Below are 27,131 nucleotides of genomic sequence, written 5' to 3' on the forward strand. Positions count from 1 at the left end.
TGGGTATGTATGACACAGTCCCCTCCAAAACGGCACATTTGGTTAGTAGAGACCCTACTGAATATTTCCCACCCCACTTCAGCTGAGACAGGTAGAACATTTCTCTCTCTACAGCCCAATATTCTCAACATACCAATGTCAACATTGTATTTTTTTCATTATTGGTATATAAAAAGATCATTTAAAAAATCATATTTTTCATTTATTTTCATAAATTACTCATTGCATTTTCTTGTTGTCACAACAGAAGTGACCATTGATTAAAATGTAATATCTTTTGAATGAGTTATCCACATTGCAATGTTTTGAAATGCGGCCTTTTATTTTGAAGGTTTCTCATTACCATACGAAAGTGACATCATTGTTTGTGCTGCTATCTTGTGCTGCTATCAGAAAACTCGTGTCCGGATTACCAAAACCATTGTCCACACTAGTTTGGTTGGGTCTTCATGGTTCGCTGTCTCTTTGTGTCTCAACATTTTACCAGTCAAGATGAGGGAAATCGTGCATATCCAAGCCGGCCAGTGTGGTAACCAGATTGGTGCCAAGGTAAGAACCTATACATTCATCATCCTAATTATTAACTTCTATTGTAGTCTAACTGTTGCAGTTTCATTTTTATTTTTTGTCAGGTTGGATTTGATACATTAGATTAGGATATAGCGCGAGATGAATCCACTATGCTTTAAGCTTTTGTCTTATCACAAAAAGTGGTAGTGGCTTCCTTTTTAAACCTTTTAATAAAACCTTACATCCTCAGTAATACAACTACAATGGTTTGGATAAATGATCAAAGCAGTTTATTGAATGACTGTCTATAATATAGTAAAGGCTTGTTTCAAATTGATCAACACAACTGAAAACTACTACAAATAATGGATAATCATCCAGTCACATTCATCCAATTAGGCTACCATTTTATTTGGAGACTATGTAGACCTATTGCAATATTATTTCATACAATATGCAGAGTTAATTGGGTGTGTGATAGCTACCATTTGTTAAAGTATTGTAACTCCACGATTACTAACTCTGTGATAAATGTATGTGTGTGTGCGTTTGTGTGAGCCAGTGTGTGGAATTGCGGTGTGCAACTGTCTAGGAATATCGGTTTAAGGGGCTTCTCTGGCTGTCGCGACAGGATTTCTTTCTCACCACCGGGCGTGTCTGCGTCTCCAGATCGCATTAAAGCTGCTCTCGCATTATTGTCTGAAATCAACCTATTCTTCACTTGTCAAAGTCTGTCAAACTGTGCAATGGTGGCTTGCCCCTTTTGCCTCACATATGTGAGAAACTTGCGTTCAAGACAATCACATCTATTCATGTACCCTGCTATGCGCAAGAGCGATATGACATGTTTTCCTTCAGATATTGGATCAATGTATCGATTCGATTTATTCCAGGGGGCTGTGTAGATGCTGACAGAGTTGTCCATTGAGGTGTGAGAGGTGGTGCAGGAGAGCATTGAGAGCGGGTCGTGCATAATTTACAATGAAATATTTTTCCTGATGGAAAGGGAATAAAATACAATTTGAGAGGGCTGTCAGTTGTTTGGGCTTTTCCAAATTGGAGAGACAAAATGTTGACATTGCTTTGTTCCCTTTGAGATCATACTTTTGTTTTGTAGGGCGTGACTGATTTGTGTTAGTGGTCCATTTCCCATGTAAAATAAGCCTTAACATCATCAGATAGAACAAGTACCCCAACCCCACCCAGTCTCTCATAGGCCTATCAGTGAAACTGTTTGACAGTCTTTCTGGTTGATGGCTCATATAGGCCTACAATGGAGGACATAATGGTCCAGTCAGACCAATCAAATCCATATTCTCTGTATCAGGGTGTCTAAGGTTGTCATGATTACCCCAGGTCCATGGACATTATAGAGCCACAGAACCGTACCAGAATCATTCCTTCCTCAGACATACAGTACAGCTCATCATTATCATGATGGCAGAGCCCTTTCCGGCTGCTAGCGTTGATTTTAATAATGTCCACTTAAAAAGCAGGGCCGTACAGTAGCACTGCCCGCCTCATCCTAATCAATGTCTGTCCTCCCCTAACCAAATTAGGGATGGATGGGGTGGGGGAAGGACATACAGACAGAGGAAACAGCTGACGTAACAGACGGTGAAGTCACTGGGTTCAACATCGATTTAATCTGATAGTACAGGAGGAAGAGAGACAGACAGAAAAGAGCGAGAGAGAGCGATGGACAAGAAAGGGAGTGTGTAAGAGAGAGAGAGGTGCCTTATGAATAAAACATTTTCCTTTGGATTACGTCATGGCACAGTCTATTCTTTTCATTCAACTTTTCTTTAGACTGAGAAGTCCTATTGAGACAGTGAATCTCTTTTTGTAGGGAGACTTGGCCAAGAAGGCAGCTCCAGTATAAAATATAGGTTGATGAAACAATCAGGACATACATATACATCGTATGTCTCTGGGATCAATATCATTTCACATTAAATTGAAATCCACATTGAATGTAAGCTACTTCAATGGACAGTGAACCTCGCTGGTGTCCATGTAACTGTTTGTCTAGTAAAGCGTTAGTTAGAATAACATTACTGGTGGCCTGACAGAAAGGACACTACCCCCTCTAGGGTGTCATTGGGTTGGATGGCCTCCAGCCGGATCTGATTGACAGCCCAGTTGAAGGTATAGGAGAGTGGGTGTGGCACCGTCCGCTTTCCTGGCCATTGTCCCCATTCTTTCAAAGCGATTATTCTCAGTCTTCCCTGATAACCATCTATCCTATCTATGGCTGTCCCTCACTCATCCTCTTTCTCTGACTCTCTCTCTCTCTCTCTCTCTCTCTCTCTCTCTCTCTCTCTCTCTCTCTCTCTCTCTCTCTCTCTCTCTCTCTCTCTCTCTCTCTCTCTCTCTCTCTCTCTCTCAGATTAAGGTCACTTGGTCATATTGCCTGAGCCTACATGGTTTTATCAAAACACTGATTGCTGCCGTATATTGAGTCCATACAGTTGAGTACCCTCAAATCTCTCTTAACTACTGATCTGAAATACAGGCTGTTTATCCAGATTACCCCAAATCCTCCCCTAATGCTGCTGTTCACAGAAAATCAGCAGAGACATCAACATAAACAAATGTCTGAAGCAAAAGGTCATTTGTGTTCTCTCCCTCTCCTCAGAGGGCCTTTTAAACGCCTCACCTGTTCCAATAACACTATTATAGCGATCTATCTCAGTCTATGAATATTTCAATTGACCAATTGCCGACTTAGTGATTTGGAAGCCCCAGGAAGAGGCCAGTCTTTTTTTATGGGATTTATAGTAAAGATATGTAATTTAACTGTAAAAATGTATTACCTTTTAATGTGCCATGAACACAACCAGTCATGATATTTTCATCTGATTGTTAAACAAATCACTTTAAAAAGTAGGTTACCTTCGCACGTTCATTCAAAATTATTCCAGCATCCGGACAGTGCACTGTGCACCTGCCAACTTTCCTTCAATTCGCAAGTGACTGAAAATGTCTCACCGGAGAAAGCATCCAAGCGAGCGAAACAGCACCCCTCTGTCTTACTATATGTAGCCCATGTATCTGATGCTGTCTGGCCAAAAATAGTATGACAAGCCACAATCTTTATTGCAAGACACCATCAGATACATGGGTCTAAGGCACTGCATCGCAGTGCTAGCTGTGCCACTAGAGATCCTGGTTCGAATCCAATTGTGCGACCCATGGGGCGGCGCACAATTGGCCCAGCGTCGTCCAGGGTAGGGGAGGGAATGGCCGGCAGGGATGTAGCTCAGTTGGTAGAGCATGGCGTTTGCAACGCCAGGGTTGTGGGTTTGATTCCCACGGGGGGCCAGTATGAAAAAATAAAATAATGTATGCACTCACTAACTGTAAGTCGCTCTGGATAAGAGCGTCTGCTAAATGACTAAAATGTCAATGTAAAATGTCCCCTGCCTCGACGACGATGGCAGTATTATCAGCAGCACCTGTCTTTTCACTTAAGAAATGTGTATTGTAGCCCCCTAGAGTCTAAGGGCCCAGGGATGGGTTTCTATTCAGCTAACATGGAATTGTTTTAAGATAGTCATACCAAGGATCATTTAGCTATTTGATTTGGAATTTTAGGACCCCTGTAGGTATAAAAAATATATATATTAAAAAGTGCACTTAACAAAAATATAAACGCAACATGTAAAGTGTTGGTCCCATGTTTCATGAGCTGAAATAAAAGATCCCAGAAATGTTCCATATGCACAAAAACTTTATTTATCTCAAATGTTGTGCACAAACTTGTTTACATCCCTCTTCGTGAGCATTTCTCCTTTGCCAAGATAATCCATCCACCTGACAGGTGTGGCATATCAAGAAGCTGACTAAAGAAAATGCACTAAAATACCGTGACGAGATCCTAAGGCCCAGTGCTAGGCACATTTATTTTTTTAAGGTATCTGTGATCAACAGATGCATATCTGTATTCCCAGTCATGTGAAATCCATAGATTAGGGCCTAATGAATTCATTTCAATTAACTAATTTAGTCCTATGAACTGTAACTCAGTAAAATCAATGAAATTGTTGCATGTTGCGTTTATATTTTTGTTCAGTATATTTGATGAAACATTGAATTTGGCCTTACTGCTATTATCCCATGGAAATGCATTGAATAACAGATGCATACATGGAAAAACAGATAGTCCACATTTTAATAAAAAGGAAGTATGTTTTGAAGTGTCTGTCCTATATCTGAGAGATATAAGAAAGCTCAGAAGAAAAATAATGTATAATGGAATATTTTTTTCATGCCCAGCTCATGAGGGCCCATGATGGTGTGAGGCCTGAGGCAATTGCCTCTTCTGTCCGCCAGTGAATTTACCACTCTATGGTGTTACATTCAGTGCTTGATTTGGGCCGGAGCTGTCCAGAGCGCTGTACCGGCACATATAATTTTTTGGGAATTGCGTTCCAGCTCCTCTACAAAACAAAGTAGCCTATCGCTGGTCCAGATTCACACACCGAGGCAAAAAATGTTGTTCAAAGCGGAATATAGGCGGTATCTGCATTGAATAGCAATGGAGAGTGGCCATTCATTTCCTGATTCCGCTTTGTTCCAATTTATTTGCCTCAAGTCTGTGAATCTGTGCGTGACAGTAGGCTGTTCGAGATTGTGCAGATTGAAAATGCGCCAACCTGAATGCACATGATGCGCTGTTCCAAGTTGTTAAATGAGTGTTTGTAAGGTCATGGAAATTAGTTTAATAATTTTTGTTCATGTAATTCATGAAGGCACACTTTTAAATATTATCAATCACTTAAAAATCTACATATCAGCCATTATCGGAATGACCCTCTCTGAGGAGAGAGAGCGCGACATTTCAGCAGAAGGTATACAAAAAATTACAGACAACAGATTAACAAAATGGCCAATTCAAAACATAATTTGTAGCGGTTATCCCGCTAGTTAACTATAGCTAACTAAGCATTCATGTCGTTGTCGTCTTTCCACCTGCACTGTAGATAGTGTCGTAGTAAATATATAATGTTATAGCTTGGTCTGACTAAAATCTTGTGCATGACCCATTTTGTGTTGGGCCTTTGTATTCAATACAATGGACAAAAGAGTCCTATCTTGTCAGCCTTGTCAGCAGGTGGCTAAGGACAACACCCACGCCATAGGTCTCTCAGTTCTTCCAACTCACGAGTTCTTGCTCTGAGGACACACACACACACACCCACACACACACACACACACACACACACACACATCATCACTGATAAACAAACACACACACACACACACACACACACACACACACACATCATCACTGATAACACACACACACACACACACACACACACATCATCACTGTTAAACACACACACACACACACACACACACAAAAATCCCCTTCTCTTAGGCTGAACATCTGAAGACAGAGAACCCGACTCAGAGCCAATGCAACAGTGATACTAACCTGGAGGGGACCTCGCCCAACTCATCAGGACCAATCAGAAGATCAGAACTACTAGATTCAACCTACTTCATTTTATTGTATAAAATGTCAGCACACAATGTTTCGGGGCTCTCTCAGATATCTCCCTACGAGATTGACGAACGGGTCCGTGCACGCGATTCCAGATATCTTTACCTCTGAATAAACTGCCTTTATTATACCTTATCCACCCTGTCCAAAGTCTCTACTTGGTCTCAGTTCTCCAGTAAACTTGTTTTATCAACAATAGCCTAAATAAATCTGCACCGTTGGAAAACTGGGATTCCACTCTATTAAACAGTAGCCATGTAATTGCAACAACGTTTAAAAATATTCAAAGAATGGCCTAATTTAAAAATAAGTTGCTGTGCATAGATCTCCCCTGAAACATGAATATTTGAACCTAATATATAAACATGTCTAGTTAGACACCTTGTTTTGAAGTAGCCTACCTTCTCCATTTGATCCCTGATTCATTGAATGAGGGAATAATTTAATAAAGACAAAATAATATGGTTGTAATGTTGAAATATGTTATATCAAGGGTGGCAACCATCCTCCAGGATAGCTACTGGGTGTGCAGGCTTTTGTTCAAGCCCTGGTCTAACCACATTGTAGCCTAAACATCAGCTGCTTAACAGGACCTTGATAGGCAGACTTGGGTGTTTCAGGGCTGGATCAAAAGCCTGCACATCCAGGAGCTCTCCAGATGGAGGGTTGACCACATGTTGATATGTGACTAACATTGCAGTTCTAGTTTGTGGGGGGTTAAGTGTCTTGATCAAGGGCACAACGGCAGGAGATGGTAGGCCTACATGGGATCAGACACAGCAGCCTTCCAGTGTCAATAATGCTTACTTTTTCATGTAGGCTATAAATAATGGTCATGAAAATGTGGTTAAAAATCATAGAGAAGTCATCGAAAATGTGTTTGAACCCTTAACAATGAATAATCAGAGGTCTCTATAGCATTATGTAATTTGTGAATTTAGGTGAACATAATCTCAAGGACCGTCTTGGAAAAAGACAGCTCCTGCACTTATTTTATCCCAAGTAAAGCACTGGTTACATTTGGTTTAGTGAGCCAAGAATTTGCTGTTGTTTTCATCATTCTCCACAACAACAGAGACAGTGATTTCAGACATTTCGGCTCATGCTTCGGTCTTTGCATGCTATGTATTCCTCTCTATAAAACGTGTGGCATATGTACAAAATGCCTAGGAAACTGATGTGCGGTCATCCATTTTGTGTCTGTAGTTCTGGGAGGTGATCAGCGATGAGCACGGGATCGACCCCACAGGCACCTACCATGGAGACGGGGACCTGCAGTTGGACAGAATCAGTGTCTACTACAACGAGGCAACAGGTACCACACCAGTAAATCTATTGCCATGATCCTGCCACATTCTAATAAGTAGCATATTTAACCCAGTCTATATGGCTATCCTGGAGGAGAGTTGTTTTTAGTGATGGTTTCCTGCAGTATTCAGCTGGTGTCTTTCCCCTCCTCCCCTCTGTCTCTGTCTCTCATGGAGGTGGTAAATATGTACCCAGGGCCATCCTCGTGGACCTTGAGCCTGGCACCATGGACTCTGTGAGGTCCGGACCCTTTGGACAGATCTTCAGGCCAGACAACTTTGTGTTCGGTAGGTGGACATACGACCTGTTTGTAGACAATGGATGGGGATGGATATAACAGAACATTTTTCAGCTAGTGTGTATGAAAAATATATGTTAGAACTGGGCACCCAAGAGAACCCAGTAGAATGTAATAATTTATTGGGGGGGGGGGGGGGTATTGATTATCATGACTTTATTTGTTTCATATACAATATAAGTAAAATGTCTTCTCCTTCCTATTGCTCCCTTCTCCCCTTCCTTCAGGCCAGAGCGGTGCTGGTAACAACTGGGCAAAGGGCCACTACACAGAGGGAGCAGAGCTGGTGGACTCTGTCCTCGACGTAGTGAGGAAGGAGTCAGAAAACTGTGACTGCCTGCAGGGCTTCCAGCTCACCCACTCCCTGGGCGGGGGCACGGGGTCGGGCATGGGCACCCTGCTCATCAGCAAGATCAGAGAGGAGTACCCTGACCGCATCATGAACACCTTCAGCGTGGTGCCCTCACCAAAGGTACTGTTATGTCAGCCGTGCCTGCAATTCAGACCGCTGCGGCCATTTGTGCACTGATTTATCACATAATAAGAAACCCATAAACATGTATTGTTGAAATGTGTTTAATATCTTACAGTTTAAAAAAATGTAGTATGTATATTGAGTGTTTCTTCTTTGTACATTATTTTTCTAATGCTTCAATACAAATGTTCTTAATGAGGCGGATAAGATAAAGTACTCTAATCTCTCTCGCGACCTTTCTTTCTTTCCAGGTATCAGACACAGTGGTGGAGCCCTACAACGCCACACTCTCCGTCCACCAGCTAGTGGAAAACACAGACGAGACGTTCTGCATCGACAACGAGGCCCTCTATGACATTTGCTTCCGCACGCTCAAACTGACCACGCCCACCTACGGTGACCTCAACCACCTTGTGTCAGCCACCATGAGCGGCGTCACCACCTGCCTGCGCTTCCCTGGCCAGCTCAACGCTGACCTCCGCAAACTGGCCGTCAACATGGTGCCCTTCCCCCGCCTGCACTTCTTCATGCCCGGCTTCGCCCCCCTCACCAGCAGGGGAAGCCAGCAGTACCGCGCCCTCACCGTGCCCGAGCTTACCCAGCAGGTGTTCGATGCAAAAAACATGATGGCCGCCTGCGACCCTCGCCACGGCCGCTACCTTACTGTGGCCGCAGTGTTCCGGGGCCAAATGTCCATGAAGGAGGTGGACGAGCAGATGCTCAATATCCAGAACAAGAACAGCAGCTACTTTGTGGAATGGATCCCCAACAACGTGAAGACCGCTGTCTGCGACATCCCGCCCCGTGGTCTTAAAATGTCTGTCACCTTCATCGGCAACAGCACAGCCATCCAGGAGCTGTTCAAGCGTATCTCTGAGCAGTTCACTGCCATGTTCCGCCGCAAGGCCTTCTTGCACTGGTACACCGGAGAGGGCATGGACGAGATGGAGTTCACTGAGGCAGAGAGCAACATGAACGACCTGGTGTCTGAGTACCAGCAGTACCAGGACGCCACCGCTGAGGAGGAGGGAGAGTTCGAGGAGGAGGCTGAAGATGATGACGCTTAAAGACAGAGCTTTGAAGATTAAGTTTGTATTCGAAGGGCCAAATTAAGCTGTGAAACCACATGGGAAAAAAACAACCTCAAAGTAACTTAGAAGCAAGAAAAAGTTAAAGGTGTCCCAAAAACAATGTTGAGCATTTTTTTAATCTAATGGAAAGTGTTATAGGAAAGTAGACACACCCCTTGTGACTGCAAATAAATTACCTAATGTTAATCTCTTGTCTTGTCCTCATTTGTCCTGTACCAATAGGTATACTGTTTGACTGACAGATATTACAAGTTGTCATTCCATCCACAATGTGAAATCTGTGATAGAGAGATATGTGTTTTTTTGTTGTTGAGTACTATGAGTGCTTTGAGTCACAAGGTTAGATACACTAGGGGGGCTGTTGATGCATACCATCATCATGGGCCAGAGAGGAGGAAAGTTAGTTATATCATTGGAATAACATTAATCTCACAGCATGTGAATGAACACAAATTCTTCCATTATGAAAGCATATTACAGGCCCAAAGCAGCGCTATTCCCCGCTATGAGAACAGAGTTGCATCTGGATAAGATTAAGTGCCGCATTAATTAGGCTTGAACTGCCTCAAAATGGAACAAAACTATGAATGTTCATGAACACAATAGAATAGGCCTGTATTAGTATTGGTGCAATATACAGAAAAATTATATTTAAGAATGGTATTCTCTTACTCTTCCCATTCAGTTGTTATCATATACAAGGAAACAGCATAAGGGAACATTAATGAGTTGGGAAATGTGTACACAATAGTCACAGAGTAATGCATTAAAATACTACATGTTCATAAAAGGAACAGAGAACAGACACTAGAGAGGGGAAATTACTGTGTAAACACTGATGCAAATGATATCGGATCCCAAACTATCCGAATATTAATTAAAATATTCACTCCTATTCCTATAATAAAAGTAAAATGTCATTGGATTGCTCCGAAAGGGGAAAATGCGCTTCAGTGGAGATGCACGCCCCGTTGTCTATCCAGCGCGGTAAAAAAATTGTCGAATTTGTTTTGCATGGCCGGGTGCCCAGGGTAGGCGGAGTTTGAACATTTTAGACCATTCCATTGGTCCACCCGGAACACCAAGAAATGCCCAAGTCATACCTTTCATGTCCAATCAAATCCTTCCATATAATGATCGAGGTTCTTTGCACCCAATCATCACAAATCAGAGCATAACTAACAGCCGTTTCGACCAATAGTCTTATGGACCCACCCACTGACGGTGGGCAGATTTTCTACCGGAAATGCACTTTGTTTTTCATCGTTCGAAAGGCATGCACGGTAAGTGTGCTGTTTTAAAGAAAAGGTGAATATCCATAAAAAAATGTGTTCTATTAACAGTTCCACAAATGATTGAGACATTGCACGAGTATTTTTAATAAAATGGCATTTGATGATTGCTGTCCTGTATTTTGTACAGACATCAGACTCCAGAGACATGGACTGGATCGCTAACTAGCTAGACCATGAACGTGCATTTGATGATCGAATTTGTAACTAACGTCTAGATCTGTATTCAAAACGTTCATCCATGACCACGATTAGTATGTTTTGATGTTACTGATCAAATTGCTTTATCTACCAGCTAGTTACCTGCCTACCTAGCTGGCTTGAAGGTAAAACGTGTTATTTATGGTAATTTCGCTTGGTGGCCTTGTTTTACTGAATAAGTTATTCATAGTCACATTTAGAAACGTTCTGCTAACTTAGCTAGTTAGTTTGCTAGCTTGCTAACTATCTTCTAACGTTAGCTAGCCAGTGCATCCTGATAAAACAATTTAGCTGACTAACTAAATACTGTTTTACTGCCATGTTTTCTGTCCCTTTGGCTGATTTTAGATTGAAGGGTGAATGGAGGCAACACAGCTGATCGATGACTCAATATTGGAAGAGTCAGAGGAGGAGGATGGAGAGATACGAGGAGAGCCACTGGCCAAACTCAGGGTGTTAAAAAATGAACACATCCCAGAGACTGGTGAGTAGAGCCCTGTTATGTCCCCATCCTTTCTATAATCTTTTAACCTTTACAAATAAGCCTAGACTTGTACAATATCTCGCATTGCTGGCATTTTGTTGCATGCATTGATTTCCCTCTTACTTTGTTTCATCAACACAAGATTTGAGATATTCAGCTTCATATCCAAACTTGTTTGTCAAAGTATTTCATCAAATAATGTTGTCAGATTCTGAAATGTTTATATTTGCTGCTAAAATCAGTATTTTATTGATACTCCCCCCTCCCTCTGTCTCTCAGAGTTGCTTCTCTACCAGGGAGAGAATGTGTTGGGTCGAAACCCAGACTCATGCTCCCTGCCCCTCGTGGCCCGCTCCGTATCCAAGCAACACACCGTCATCTCCATCTCAATGTTTCGCGGCAACCGTCGTCATGGCAACGTTGCCGCCATGGAGACAGAGGCTTTAGTGTGGGACCTGGGGAGCATGAACGGGACAAGGAAGGGCCGGACCAAACTGACCCCTCACGTCCGCTACGCTCTGACCGAGGGAGAGTGTGTGGTAATAGCTGACATTCCCTGCCAGTATGTCTCTGTGGACAAGAGGGTGGGACAGGGGCACGTTTGGAACCCGACGAACGCAGACTCTGGAAGGGGAAGGAGGACAGTGCCAGACAGGAAGGCCCAGCTCAGAGGAAGCCCCAGTCCTAGGAACCAAGGTCTGGGACGAGAGACTGGCACACCAAAGACTGAGAGACAGACTGAGGGTAGAGGAGTCAATGGAGAGATGGGGGCACCGACTGAGCTGGATGGAAAGGGTAGAACTCCGGCCAAACCCCTGTCGCTTGAACAAACCCCCACACAGCCTGAGAGAACACTGGTGCCTGAATCGGAGTCTGACTCCGATGGAGAGCGAGAGGGACGGAGAGACAAACAGGGAAAGTTATTTGGTAAAAGTATGTTTATTATTTCCCTTGCTGTAATCTGAAAACATGGTGCTCTGATCTTGCTTTGTTGCAGTATTTTGTAAATCTCTCTTTCTCTCCTTTCTCTCTACCTCTCTCTCTCTCTTTCGTTCTCTCTCTTTTTCTTTGTTAGTCTCTGATTCTGAATCCCACATGTCCAGTCCCACCTGTTCTACATTCCTCAGTCCTACAAACAAAGTCATTCCAGAGAGGTAAAGTTCCCATCCATCCATTAATTTACACTTCAGTAACCTGATATCAACACTGAACACTTAAATATTGAATTATATTTTAAACTATAAAAATATATTATAATACAGTGGGTGTTGTATTCCGTTGTATACAAAGTGAAGTCACCTTTCCTTGTATGTCTAACAGTGAGGACGAGAGCCCCATCACTCCCTCCTCCTCCGCTAAAAACAGACCCAAGAAAATAGTGAGCTTCAGTGAGGAGGAGAGCGACATGGATGGACCGAGACAGCAGCACAGGAGAAGAGCACAAGTGATAGTGGACGACAGCGAAGAAGAGGAGGAAGAGAAGGAGGGGAAGGAAGCCAAAGAGGCACTAGGAGAGAAGGAAACTGGGAAAAGGACAAGAGGAAAGGAGGATGTGTCAGTAGAAGTGGTGAACCAGGTCAGTCAAGCTGAGAGAGCTGGATTAACCCCCTCCGCACCAATGGTGTCTACAGAGGACAAGTTTAACACGGACAGTGACACAGACGTAGAGGGAGAGGAGGAGATGGGGCTGTCTGCACCTGTAAACGGTGTTAAGCCACCAGTCGCAACAGAACCTCCTACAGACTCTGACCCAGGCCAGCTCCACATGGACAGTGATACTGATGTGGAGGAAGGGGATACTATGGGCAGTGACTCTAAGTTAATGCCAACTGCTGCCGATGTGGAGAGGAAACCAGTAGATTCTATCCCAGTGGTGCAGCCAACAGATATACACCTGGACAGTGACACAGACGTGGATGATGATAATGTTGTTGATGTGTTGGACAGTGCTACCAAGGTTACCTCCTCTGTATCAGATCCGGTCGAGAAACCAGCCGATTCTGCCCCTGCAGTGCAGCCCGTAGTATTCCACGGAGACAGTGACACAGATGTGGAAGAGGAGGACACTGACACACATTCCAAAACAGTTCCAGAATCAGATGCTAGTGGGATCAGAACAGGGACTGCTGGTCCCCAGGAGATTCTTTTGGGCAGTGATACTGATGAAGAGGACAACCCTTTTGCCCCTCCGGCCAGCAGCAGAACAGCGGAGCTCCTTAAGCCACCCACCAGTGTAGGACCTGCAACTGCTGCTCCTCTGGAGATCAGGTCTGACAGCGACACAGACTTAGAGGAAGGCGCCACACAGACAATGAACCCTACTCCTAATGTCGCTACGGTAACGGAAGACGCGGCCGTGCTTCCATCACACACAACAACGACAACGGGTGCTGTTACCACGACAATCGCTCTCAGGTCTCAGGACTCTGATGCTGATACAGATGCGGAGGAGGAGGGGTTGGAGCCCAAAACCCCCCGGTGTCAGCCCCCAGCAGGGATGGTCCTGGAGTCGGACCCCAGTGAGCCCAGTGACTTCAGGATGGACAGTGATACGGATGAGGAGGAGGATGGACTAGGGGAGGCAGGCCAGGGACAGACTCCAGTTCGGACCAGAGAGGGGGAAGCTGGACCTGTGCTGCTCCCCCTGGGGGGCTCCCCTGGCCCTCATCCGAAGTGCTCCACCCCTTTGGCATCGTCAGTACAGGAGGAGATGGTGACTCAGGCCTTCTTCAGTCCCTCAGACCCCTTCAGACGTGGATTAGATGGTTTGCATCTTAAATCACACCTTGATTCCTATGGAATGTACTGCTTTTGACCAGGGTCCATAGGGTAGTGCACTAAATAGGGAATAGGGTGCCATTTGGGACACAGCTATGGACTTTGACAAGAGATTCTACATTTCCAGTGGAAACTGTGAATCTGCCGTGTTCATTTGTAACCTGTCTCTCTTATCTTTCCTCCTCAGACCCAGCTCTCCCTCCTGTGCTGAGGCCCACAGCAGCATTGTCCTGCTCTGCATCAGACAGCCAGGAGGACGATGACTTTGTGGTGTCTGAGACCCAGTCGTTTGTGTTGGAGGGCCAGGACCAGGGCCATCAGAGCAGCCTTCCAGTGGAACCCACCCTGGATACCACGCAGCCCTACAGTCTGGAGCCTTCCTTGGGGGAGGACCGGGGGGAGCAGCCCAGCCAAGGCTCCTTCCAGCTGGGTCTGTCAGACAGCAGCCACCTCCAGGCCAGGGACCAGACCTCAGAGAGCACCAAGGCATTCAGCTTCCCAGATGGGGAGTTGGAGGCCACCCAGGCGTATGGTGCTGGAGCTGTGGTTCCCACTCCGTCCTCCAGGGCTTTTCTGGCCCAGACAGTAGCCACAGAGAGCACCCAGGCTTTCGGCTCCCCAGATAGGGATTCTGACCTGGAGGCCACCCAGGCCTATGGATCTGGAGGGGGGAGCGAGGAGCCTGGCCTTGGCCGGAGGTCTGCGGTGTTCGCGAGGAACAGGCAGGTAGACTTTGCCCTGGAGGCAACACAGGCTTATGCTGCCCAGCCTCGCAGTGACATAAAGGAGGAAGATGAAGAGGGAGAGGAGACGCAGCCCTTGGAGTTCCCCACTACATCTAATGTTGCTACAGCTGAAACCCTGCCCATGTCTGCCTGTGAGGAAGAGGAGGGTGAGGAGGAGAAAGATTTGGTTGGGGCTAAGCCCTCCACCCCAGTAAGGAGAGGGAGATCTGGAGGAGCGAGGGAGAGGGAGGAAGAGGAGCAGGAGACCCAGACTGGTGAGGTGCTGACCAATCAATACCTCTCCACTGCTCAAACTCTGGACATGGTCCAGGAGAGTGATGATGAGGAAGAAACCAAACCAGACTCACCCAGAAGAAGAGGACAGTCCCAAAAACAGACAGTAGAAGAGGAGGAAACACAACCTAGTGAGTTCCTCACCAGCTCCCACATCTCCACCGCTGAAACTCAGCCTATGGGTACTTGTGACACTGAGGAAGAGAAGGAGGAGGACACCAAAGCTAAAGGACGGGTTCAGAGAGGGCGGGGGAAAGAGTCGGAGGCTGCGACAAGCGGTGTCAGCAGTAGAGGTAGAAGAGGAGCTAGAGGAGGAGAGGAGGAAGAGGAGGAGAGCTCTGAGCCTCTGAAGACACAGACGACAGGGAAGGGGAAGGCTGTGAACACTACGAGAGGCGGAGGGAGGAGAGGGAAGGTGTTGCCTGAGGAAGAAGAGGAGGAGAAAGAAGCGGAGGTGGTTGAGCAAGGGAGGAGAGGAAGAGGAAGAAAGAGTGTGAATCAACAGAAAGAGGGAGAAAAAGAAAGACTTGAGATGGAACGGAGAGAGGAGGAAGAGGGAATAGAGAAAGAAAGAGAAGAACGAACTGAGAAGGAAAGGTTGCGGAAGGAAAAGGTAGAATCAGAAAGGGTTATGAAGGAACAACAGGAGAGAGAAAGGATGGAACGGGATGAGAGATTAGAGAGGGAGAGAGTAGAAACAGAAAGGATGGAGAGAGAGAAAAGGGAACAGGAGGAAAGAGAGCGGCTTGAGAGGGAAAGGAAGGAACGAGAAGAGCAAGAAAGACTGGAGAGGGAGAGGAAAGAAAAAGAGAGGAAAAGACTGGAGAGGGAGGAAAAAGAAAAGCAAGAAAAATTGGAGCGAGAAAGCAGGGAAAGAGAAGAGAAGGAGAGAATAGAGGGAGAACAAGCAGAAAAGGACAGATTGGAGAAAGAGCGTAAGGAGATATTGGAGAAGGAAAAAATGGAAAGAGAAGAGAAGAAAAAACAGGAGAGAGAACGACTGAAGATGGAAAATAAAGAGAAGGAGCGATTAGAAATGAAGGAAAGAGACCTGAAAGAAAAACTGGAGAGGGAGAGACTGGAGAGAGAAACACAGGCAAAGAAAGACGATGAAAATGAGCCAAAAACATCCACGAGAGGTCACAGAGCAACCACCAGGAGAACCATCACGGTTCCACCTACAACGCAACCACAACCTGAACTTGACGTTCTGTCCAGCCAACCAGAACCAGTCCCAGCTAGTATAACTAGGTCTCGCTCCAACTCTTCCAGCTCTGAGAGATCCATCTCCAGCATGGGCACCCAGGGGAGCAGAGGGAGAGGGAGAGGGCGGGGGAGAAGGGGCACCACAGAGCTAGCCCCTGGCCCAGACAACTCCACCCGCAACAGCACCAGGAGAAGGACGGTGGCCGGGACAGTTGTGGCGCCCCCTGCTGCTGTGGAGGTCACAGTGCAGGACATTCTCTCCAGTGAACAGTTTGTTGCCAGGAGAACCCGTTCTCGCTCCAGCTCCACCAACTCCCACAGCTCCCTCAACTCAGAGGTCCCCACCTGTAGTGTGGCTAGCGTGAGCACTCAGATCAAAGGGAGGGGAGGAGGGAGAGGGAGGAAGACTGGGACAGAGTCTGTCCCTCCCAGTAACAGCCAGAGTGAGCAGCCTCCAGCCCCAAAGCCCACTGCCAGAGGCAGGAGAAGCCAGAAAGTAGAGGATGATGCTCCACACCCTGAGATTAACAAGAAGGCTGATTCTCAGGAGGCTGGTGGTACCACTAGAGGGCAGAAGAGAACATCCAAAGCCAATGATCCAGATCCTGAAGTAACAGGTGAAGAAACCACTCCAGCCCAGGTAACAGAGGACTCCTCCCCTCCTAGAGGGAATGGAAGAGGCCGGGGCAGAGGAGGCCAGAAAGACAACACACCTGAATCCACCAGTAGAACAGCAGGAGGGGACACTGGAAGTGAAGCAGGAGTGGAGTCTAAAACAGGTGGGAAAGGGAGGAAGAGGGAGCTGGAAGAGGAGAAGGAGGAGAGCAGTGGGTTCAAGGTTCCCCGGGGAAAAGCTAAGGTTCAGAGGGGAGGGAGACGGAGGGCAGCAGAGGAGGAAAAGGAGGAAGGAGAGAAAGAGGAGAAACCTGCATCCACTCCAGCAAAGAGAGGTAGAGCCTCCACTGCACAGGTGGAGAAGAGTATGGAAGGACGGGGTGAGAAGATGGAAGAGGAAGAGACTGGTACTGTGCAGAGGAAAGTCCGAGGCAGGCATTCGACGGTTCAGATAAAGAAAGCAGAGGAATCTGTTTTGGACTCTAAGTCTATGGTAATGTTCTCTCTTTCTCTCTATCTGCTCCCTTCTAATAGACAAGCCTTTGAAAAGCTATGCACTCTATTTACATTTTAGTCATTTAGCAGACGCTCTTATCCAGAGCGACTTACAATTAGTGAGTGCATACATTATTATTATTATTATAATATTTTTTTATACTGGCCCCCCGTGGGAATCGAACCCACAACCCTGGCGTTGCAAACGCCATGCTCTACCAACTGAGCTACATCCATCCATACAGCCATTTCTGTCCACACCCAGCTTCACTCTCTTCATACACTGAGTCAGTCTTTTCCCACTAGAGAAATGGATTTCAATTAACATCATTCAGTGACTCCCAAGCCATCTCCTCTCTCTCTCTCTCTCTCTCTCTCTCTCTCTCTCTCTCTCTCTCTCTCTCTCTCTCTCTCTCTCTCAGCCATGGGAGTACACTGACATTTCTATCTCACCATTAGGAGTACGCTGGCCATCTTTGCATAACAGCCCTAGTAATGAATTAAGTGGTCCAATGTGCATAACAATCAGTTTGTATACACCCTGTATTACTGACAGATACTCTTTCTTTCTCTCTTCTGCCTCTCTTCCTCCTCTCTCTCTTCTTCCACCCCCTACCCCTCTCTGCTTCAGGTGCCCCAGACCCCTAAAGGTAACGGAAGAGGTAAGCGTAGCGCCACTGTGGACTCATCTCCGCTAGCCAAGTCCCCTCGCTCCTCCTCTGCCTCTCCCCTGTCCTCCCTCTCCTCCCCTGGGACACTGTGCAGAGCTAGGGCCACCACGCAGTCCTACAAGGTAAGCTAATGGACGTGTGTGTGTTTAGTGTCTGCGTGTGCGTGCGTTAGAGCGTTAAATCTCTCTGATGCGCAGTCGTGTATGTGGGTTTTGAAAGCTCTGTGACGTAGGTAGAAAGCTCTGTGACGTAGGTAGTGATAGGTCACATGAGTGGACTGAAACCTCTGCTCCATCCTTCCCTTCCTCTGCCTCTTACTCTCCATCCCTCTCTCTCGCCTTCTCCCCCCCCCCCCCCTCTCAGGTGTTGTTTACAGGAGTGGGGGATGAGGAGGGGGGTAAGGTGGTGTCTCGTCTGGGGGGCAGCCTGGCGAAGGGCGTGGCCGACATGACCCACCTGGTGACTGACAGGGTCCGACGCACCGTTAAGTTCCTGTGTGCTGTGGCCCGCGGCGTGCCTGTCGTCACCACCGATTGGCTGGATAAGGTTAGTCCCCCCCCCACCAGGAAGTGAAGATGGATGACCAGAAGATTGTAAAAATAGAATGCACATCACTGTTCTGTGTAATGGGGTGGTTGGAGTTCTTTCTGGAAGTGCTTTTGTACAATTTGGGACAATTTTGTTCTAGAACATCTGAGACATTTTGCTTTTATTATAATCACTATCTGATCATGGTTGGAGTCAGAGCCTCGTTTTATTCTCAAACCCTTCCCCTCTCTCTTTTTCTCTGCACTCTCTATTTCTCTTTCTCTCTGACACACCCTGCCTCTTTTCCCTCCCAACACCACCTCTCTCCCCCTCCTCCCTCAGTGTGGTAAGCTGGGTCGTTTCCTACCGACTGACAGGTACCTGGTGAAGGACAGAGAGCAGGAGAACAAGTTCAGCTTCTGTCTGGAGGAATCACTGAGGACCGCCAGCACCCAGCCTCTTCTACAGGTACACACACACACACTTTCTCTCCTCCTCTCCTCCCTCCATCTGTCCAAGTCATCCATTTATGTTTGTGTGTTAATGTCCCAACTCTGTTTGTGGTGCGTGTGTGCGTGTGTGCGTGCTCCCCGCTGTGCTTGTATCTTTGTGTTTCCCAATTCTTGTTTATTCAAATAGGCAACACACACACATGCACACACACACACACCCCTAGGAGAGCGCAGGCACTAGGCAAATAATGACTCACAGGAACCCAGGAATGATTCTGCACACATACATTCTCCTGAATCATTTAGACGGGTTTGTCACTGTGTGAACAATCCACACTCCCCAATGGGCTCCTTTTATCTATGACTACACACCATAGACTGTTGAAAACACAAGACACACTAAAGCCATGTCCTGAGAATATGAAAGGGTTTCTGTATAATCAAATCAAATGTTATTTGTCACATGCTTCATAAACAACAGGTGTGGACTAACAGTGAAATGCTAATTTACGGGCCCTTCCCAACAATGTAGAGAGAAAGAAAACAGCTAAATAATAGAAAAGTTAAACATGTAATAATAAAAGTGATAATAGATACACAATGAGTAACGATAACTTGCCTATATACAAGGGTTACCAGTACTGAGGCAATGTGCATGGTACATTTTGTTATGTTACAGCCTTATTCTAAAATTGATTAAATTATTTTTTCCCCCTCATCAATCTACACACAATACCCCATAATGACAAAGCGAAAACAGGTTTTTAGAAATTTTAGCAAATTTATGAAAAATAAAAACCAGACTTTTGGAGAAGGCAGGGCAGGCAGGCTGCATTAACTGTTAATGTTGTGGTTGGGTTTAATGGGCAGCTCTCCCATTAGCTCAGTTCTGACTGAGCAGCAAGCAGGCTATTATCTATTATCTTAGTCTTTTCTTTTTACTTCCTGTTTATGAAACTGGCCTCTTAGCCCTCATGAAGAAACTGATTGTAAATTAAAGGGGGGAAAAAAACTCAAAATAAGAGCATGCCCTCTCCTCTCTCAGGGTTATGAGGTCCATGTAACCAGGTCAGTGTTGCCAGAGCCGGCCCAGATGAAGGACATCATCACCTGTAGCGGAGCTCGCTTCCTCTCCAAGATGCCCTCCACTCAGAAGACCCAGGCCCAGACCGTAGTGATATCGTGTGGGGAGGACTGGTCTCTCTGTGCTCCTGCTCTCTCTGCTTCTCTCCCCGTCCTCAGTGCTGAGTTCCTGCTAACTGGTATATTACAACAGAGAGTGGACCTGGTAACCCATGTCCTCTCAGCCCCCAAACCCAGCGCTCAGCCAGGAGGCAAAGGCCAGGCCAGGGGCAGGAAGAAAACGTAACAGAAAGACGAAACTCACCTGGGTGGTATTCATTAGTGCACACTGTAGCAAAACATTATGCAACAGAAAACAAAAACGAGTGTTTCTTATTGGACAAGTTCAGGTAATCCCTCCCTGTTTTAGTCTGTTTTCTTCCGTTAGGTGAATATGACCCTGTATACAGGGCCAGGGAGAAGAAGGCATTACAGTTCCAGAGAAGACAGCAGACGCCCATCTGTCTGTCTGTCTGTCTGTCTGTGTGTGTGATGGGCTAGCATGCAGCACCCACCTCCACCTGTATAGAGAACAGTAGCAGGTCCAGGCCACAGAGGAGTAGTAACTACAGTACTACACCCCTGGAGAGGCAAGAGACCGTTACACACCTGAGAGAGAGGAGAATGAGGATTTGGCTGTCCAAGAGACAGTGGCAGCATCCCAAATGGCACCCTATTACCTACGTTTGACAAGAGCCCTGCACTATATAGGGAATAGGGTGCCATTTGGGACGCAGACGTAAAAGGCTGGTGAGAGGACACATCCACCTGTATGACCGACTAGATAGTTGAGAATGTATTCACTCAGATAAGAAGAAAAACAACCCCAAGAGATGGAAATGTATTCCTATGTTTAGAGGGTAGAGAAAATAAATGCAGAGAAATGCTCTGAATAGATTTGTGTTAATTTTTTCTAAATATGAGTTAACATAGAGAGAAGAGACTGAGCAATACAAGAGATAATAGACTGCCTATCCCGGTCATATTTCTTTTATCTGTCTCTTCCTCTCTTTTCCTGTCTCTTCCCTCCATCTCCTGCTCCTTTATTTATACTGATTAATAGACATCCTCTGGCCTTTGTAGAAACATAACAAATATATATATATATATATATATATATATATATATTAGTGCCTATTTTATGAGGGTAATGTTGAATATAGAAGATATGTCTTCCCTAGCTGTGATTGCTGAAGGGACATTGCTTCAATCTTAGAGAAAGGACTGAACTGATTGTTTTAATGCTGCTCGTCCATCTACATCTTTGTATGGCTAGGAGTTAAATGTGTCTTTATTTACTGACCAATAAACCTTTTGTACTGAACCTCTGAGTAATTTGTTATTATGCTGTGTTTTATAATATGTAGGCTACCATTTCATTAAGTGTTTTTAGGCCAATTAATGGCAGTCAATGGACGAATGTTTACTGTGTTCTGTCACTTCATTTAGTCACAGTCTGGGCTTTGGGATGTTTTAATACATAATAGATATACTTGATTGAGGTTTAACTAAATCCCTCGACTCAGCCTTCACTTTCACCTCTCAGCTGAATAGCCTATACACAATACAGCTATTATGTTTTATTATAAGGAAGATGAATTCCTTCAGTTAAAAAGACAAACAACCAACAATCGCTGCCTTGCTTGAGGCAATCGAATCCGGTGTTTACCGACATCAGTCGAGTGGCTCCGACCGAGAGCAAAAGCCGACATATTCTGATCATCTTCCAAATGTTCAGCCCCAGTCTTCAAGTGCTGCTCTTGGGGTGCGAGGTTGAGAGGGAGGGTAACGCCAAGAAGGGAGATAAATACATGCATCAATAGGCTAGGCTCCATATTTCTCCTCCTACAATCCCGTTATAACGTTGCCTACTCTGACAATACGGAGGAGATAGTGTGAATTTAAAGGTGAGTGAGCTAAGGGGATAATTATTTCTTACGTGTGTGTGGTGGATGTGATGAGATTCTTCAAATACATTCGCCGCCTGGTGCGTGACGGGTTAAATTCTGCAGTTTTTGGTGAGATGCTCGTGAGGGTGTCTGTTGGCTTTCCCGCATATTGAGATGTTAGGATAATAGCCGATTATTATCTGATAAGGGCTTTATTGGATGAAAACAGGGCGTGCTTGTTCCGGAGAAGATGAAAGGTGAGAAAATTGTGATTAGGCTTTCACGTTTATTGGGGGGAACGATTAAACAGACTATGCGCTTCATCGGGATGGTGGTATGATGGGACAAGCATTCAATAATGCATTACCATGCTAATTTCACAGTCTTCTCTACAGAATGCCACACAAGGGGACAATCATTAGGCTACACAGTTTGGATAGGCTAGTGCCCTTCCAATTCCTATCCCAATTTATGACCATTTAGATTAGGCCTATATCCTAATGTAAGATATTGCTTCAGAATTTGAGCCATAGCCTATGATAAGAAAAAATCAATGAAACAATGTAGCCTAATAGGGATATGCAATAGGCTATGTTATTTGAAATATCCCAGAATATTCCCATCATTGAATGCAATATGTCGCCTTAATTCGCAGTACCTGTTAATGCATGTAGAGATGAATTGTATGACTCAGTTTGGTCCTGTAAGATTATTGATGCATAATCCACATCTAATCAATGCAAATGAGTAGCCTATGGATCCTGTCTCTAATCAGTATATCTTAATATGTAGGACAAATTTTTTTTAATGAAATGGTTTAGCCTGTACTGAATCCATTATTTTTAAAGCATCCATCCATCATAAATGTAACGATGTGCTCCTGCAGTCAGCCTACACCGGCGTGCTGCTCCGGTGCTGTGCAATGTCGCCCCCGCGGCTTATATGTTGATGACATATGGTGGCCTGAGTCTGCGCTGCCTGCATGTTACAATAGCCAACAGTTCAGGGACATGGCGGTATAGTACAGGATAGTACAGTGTGTGCTGCTGGTCATCAGTCATCACCCATCACCCGATCGCTGTTCAAGGATGGCCTTGGCCTGTATGTCACTGCTGTTCAAGCCTTTTTATGCCTGTAATGGCCTATTTTCAACTGTCACAATTAGGAAATTATGAAGCTACATCTCATCTGTGAGTTGTCTTTCTATGTCCTCACTTGAAAGACAATGATGAGTTGAGGATAAGGACATTTACTGTAGCACTCCTCCCCCTCATGACCTCTGATCTGACAAGATCTGACAGGTGAAAGCAATATGGTGGAAACCTGTCCACTCCTTTCATATATCAGAGCGAGAGAGACTGAGAGGGGGGCTGAGAGAGAGAGAGAAATACAGAGAGAGAGAAAGACAGAGCGTGATTGAGAGAGAGAGAGGGATAGAGAGAAATAAAGTGAGACAGAGACCTAGACAGAGAGAGCGATAGAGAGAATATTTTTAGAGTACTTTAAGAAGGGAATGCAGTGGATAAATGAAGAGTCAGTCTATATCTGTGTGATGTGAGATCTCATCCATCATCCATTTGGATTTACACAACACTTCCAGGCAGGCAGGCAGCCCAGGGCTGCATCTCAACAGTCTAAAGTGGCTTCTTCCCCTTGTCTCCTTTCCTTTATCCGTCTCCTTGCCAAAGGATGGATAAAAACAAGATGGTCGATGTGTATTGTTGGGAATCTGCTGTCAACTATCAAGTAGTTTCACACTCATCAGAGCAGATGAAGAAAATGAGACAAGGAGAGGAAGCCTCTTCAGACTATTGAGATGCACCCATTGTCATTTCAGCTAACCAGAAAGCCATGATCTCCAGTAAACCATCTAAAGTAAACATTCAGCCTGTGTACTGTTCTGTTGGCGCAGTGATACCTTTTGCTTTTCTGACGCTTCATGATTTAAGAATGTATTTTCTGGTGAGGGAGGAGAGGAGGGAGAGAGGGAGCGGGTGTTGGTCATGTGTGTTGTGTCTACAGTATTTATGGACAAGTGTGTGTGCATGTGTGTATTGTATCTAATGTGTGTGTGTGTTAGGGGTGTGTGTTTCCTTGCAGCCTGACTGGATACTTTGCCTTCACTACTGTGACAGAAATATTAGGGGATAGATGCACGACCACTGGGGTTATATAAGCCAAGGAGGAAAAGGAGAATTAAGGAAACAAGGTGAAGGAATGAAGGATAGACAGATAGACAGAGACATCTTTGTGGGGTTCATGCATCTGCAGTCATTGAAGGCTTTTCCGCCTCTTTAAAGGAGCTCAACAAAGGCCTGTCTGTACCTCCTCCTCTCTCCCTTCTTAGTGACCAGAGACTCAGAGGCAGCATCCTAAATGGCACCCTATTCCCTATATAGTGCCCTACTTTTGATCAGAGCCATATGGACCCTGGTCAAACGTAGTGGACTACATAGGGAATATGGTGCCATTTGGGACAAATCCCAGAGCTCAGATGAAGACAGACACAGTCTTTGAGTTCAGAGTGGGATGCTGCTGGAGCTGAGATTCTATAAGATAAGAAGGAGGAAAGGGGCATGAGAGGAGAAAGCGAGAGGGAGGGAGAGAGAGAGACAGAGAGGGAGAGAAGGGGAGAAAATAAGAAAGAGAGGGAGGGAGAAAGAGAGTGTGGCATGGGGTAGACCGGGAAATAGAATGAGAAAAGATAGAAGGACAGAAAGTAGGAGAGGAGAGAAAGTAACAGTCTGACAAAAAAAAAGAGAGAAAGGGACAAATTGGAAGATAGAGGAGATGATGATGCAGGGAGGGAAAGAGGATAAGAGATGTGGGAAGAAACAGAGAACGAGGGAGGAAGGAAAATAAAATAAAGAGAGGGTGGCAGTAAAAAAAGAGCGAAAGATGTGACAGATAGAGAGGGACTGAGGAAGGAAGAGAGAGTGACAAATAGAGCAGTCTAGGCGAATAGGGGACAGAAAGAGGAAGGGAGGAAAAGAGGGAGGGAGGGAGTGAAGGATAGCAGATGGCCCAGTCCGGCAGCCCATGGTTAACAGCCCAAAGGAGAGGAGGCATGTGTGTGTGTGTGTGTGTGTGTGTGTGGTGTGTGTGTGTGTGTGTGTGTGTGTCACTGTAAACTCAGTGAGGCGAGCACCAGTGTGTTGTTTCCCTTACAAAAAAACATGTCAAATTTGTCCTAAAACCAAGTCTGACTCAAATGTCTGTTTTTCCCACGTGACATTTTTCACGTGATTTGTTCACATGTGGAAGATTCATGTGAAACATCACAGGTGTCCGAATACCACGTCTGACTCATGTGAATGTTTTTTTTTTTTACATGTGACATTTTTCATGCGATTTGTTTACACCTGTGTTCACACGTGTCTGTAAACCACGTGTTTTTTCACGTGATTGATTGTGTTTTTTTGTAAGGTTTCTGGCCCCAAATGATTCGAAACACTATTTTTTCCTCATTAAATGGAGTAGAAGATCTTGGATTATCTGCTTCACAGGTCCTCTAAAAAACGTCAGCGCAGATACATTCCCCTTAGGTGCTGTAGTGACACAAAGATCAACATGTTTCACATGCCTGTGTTCACACACATTTACATTTACATTTTAGTCATTTAGCAGACGCTCTTATCCAGAGCGACTTACATATGATATATGATATAACATGTTCTTAGTACCATGTAATTCTTTAGTAATAAGAACACAGCAAGGTGTTCACAACTTCATGTCCCAGGCAGAATCAACCTATAGAGACAAAATGAGTGGATGCCATTGTTATTGTGTGAATGGCTGTACCAAAGGGACACAACTGATGTGTGGTTGTTGGTGTTGTTGTCTGAGGGACCATGTTCTCTGGGGCTCTGCTGTGTCCTGTCTTTTGTTTCAGATTTAATAAAATTACTGCGCTTTCAGGCTATGATAGTGGCTCAGCTTTCTGCCCAGTGCAGGGTGTAAGAGGCTGGGAGGGAGGGAGGGAGGGAGGGAGGGAGGGAGAGGGAGGGAGAGAGAGAGAGAGAGAGAGAGAGAGAAACAGAGAGAGAGAGAGAGAGAGAAATAGAGAGAGAAACAGAGAGAGAAGCAGAGAGAGCGACAGAGAGAGTGACAGAGACATGCAGGAGAAGATTGGATGAGAGTGTCTTGTAGCAGAGAGAGAAAGCGTGGTTGTGGAATTATGACATTATCACATGCTAATTGTCCTCATTAACAAATGAGAGCAGCAGGTTTTCTGTTCCTGCCAACAGATCAGGTCTCTGAAGATGGCTTAATGCTTCCTGCTTTGTTCACACATTGTCTCTCTCTCGTTCACACACGTACACGCACACACACGAGCGCACACACACACACACACACACACACACACACACACACACACACACACACAAACACACACACACACACACACACACACACACACACACACACACACACACACACACACACACACACACACACTGCCAACAGTTCAGGCCTGTGTCTAAATGTCTAGATGCTGTCTCCTTTCATCTCTAGCGTTCAGGATCTAAATCTGCCGCTACAGATGTAGGATCTTCATTTGATCGCCCTGTTGCATTAGAACTTTCCTTCTATGCAGGACATTTAAAATGTGTAGTATATTTGAGGTTTAAAAAGGCTTCTGAAGTTTGTAATTTCCACTTAAAAATTTCAGACTTGATTTTCACTTACGAAAAATGTATCAACCCCTACAAAAATGTCCATTAATTATAATCCACATAATAACTCACATTTCCTGTTGCTGCAGGATTCTTTTCCAGCTTTAGCAAACTAACTGAAATTAAGATCCTACATCTGTACATTCAGGTTTTAAATTCTCTTGTCTGTCAAACCCTCTAGTCTCTAAGTATGAAGAGGACATACTTAGACTAATACTTCCCTTGATGTCTCTCATCTGAAGTCTCACCTCACTGCTCAGATCATCATAACCCTCTCAATGCTCCAATTAATCTGAATTCTCCAAGACTCAGCGCATGTTTACACACACACACGCACACACGCGTGCGCACGCACACACACAAACACACTCACACACACTTCCCTCTTCTCAGGGTCCTAAGAAGGGAAAAGGTGGATCTCTGTTTGAAACCCAGCCAAGCAATTACACAGATCCCCCCAGTCCCAATTACCTCTGAAAACCATTAATTATTCCCAGGCTGTTTTAATT

At 45.2% G+C, this 27,131-nt stretch overlaps 2 protein-coding genes across 6 annotated transcripts; both read left to right on the top strand.

Moving 5' to 3' along the window:
• Positions 1–492: 492 nt before the first annotated feature.
• On the top strand, positions 493–9,170 carry LOC311126932 (tubulin beta chain-like; the record flags this gene model as incomplete). Of its 5 annotated transcripts, none has more annotated exons than XM_084158644.1 (5): positions 493–549; positions 7,229–7,348; positions 7,404–7,617; positions 7,856–8,100; positions 8,355–9,170. In XM_084158644.1, 5 exons carry the CDS (start codon positions 493–495, stop codon positions 9,168–9,170), a joined length of 1,452 nt encoding a protein of 483 aa, XP_084014770.1. The 5 variants fall into 5 exon arrangements, with proteins under 5 accessions (XP_084014770.1, XP_084014771.1, XP_084014772.1 ...); XM_084158645.1 differs by having other exon boundaries at positions 7,229–7,337; positions 7,462–7,617; XM_084158646.1 differs by having other exon boundaries at positions 7,229–7,337; positions 7,507–7,617.
• A 1,274-nt stretch (positions 9,171–10,444) lies between these two features.
• On the top strand, positions 10,445–21,381 carry LOC311111083 (uncharacterized protein). Its single transcript, XM_084153764.1, has 10 exons — positions 10,445–10,477; positions 11,036–11,171; positions 11,451–12,104; positions 12,247–12,325; positions 12,492–13,936; positions 14,137–17,282; positions 17,916–18,077; positions 18,319–18,501; positions 18,826–18,951; positions 19,981–21,381. The coding sequence occupies exons 2-10, from the start codon at positions 11,048–11,050 to the stop codon at positions 20,302–20,304; spliced, it is 6,243 nt and encodes a 2,080-aa protein (XP_084009890.1). The 5' UTR covers positions 10,445–10,477; positions 11,036–11,047; the 3' UTR covers positions 20,305–21,381.
• Positions 21,382–27,131: the final 5,750 nt, after the last annotated feature.

Source organism: Coregonus lavaretus (genome assembly GCF_964263955.1).
Source record: "Coregonus lavaretus genome assembly, chromosome: 3".
Lineage (NCBI taxonomy): Eukaryota > Metazoa > Chordata > Actinopteri > Salmoniformes > Salmonidae > Coregonus > Coregonus lavaretus.

What these genes read in the sequence shown, in the direction of transcription:
- LOC311111083 (XM_084153764.1), top strand. Translation starts at nt 11,048, where the DNA reads ATGGAGGCAACACAGCTGATCGATGACTCAATATTGGAAGAGTCAGAG. An exon ending in TTTTGGACTCTAAGTCTATG is followed by an intron (nt 17,283 to 17,915) that starts GTAATGTTCTCT and finishes TCTCTGCTTCAG; the next exon opens with GTGCCCCAGACCCCTAAAGG. An exon ending in CCACCGATTGGCTGGATAAG is followed by an intron (nt 18,502 to 18,825) that starts GTTAGTCCCCCC and finishes CTCCTCCCTCAG; the next exon opens with TGTGGTAAGCTGGGTCGTTT.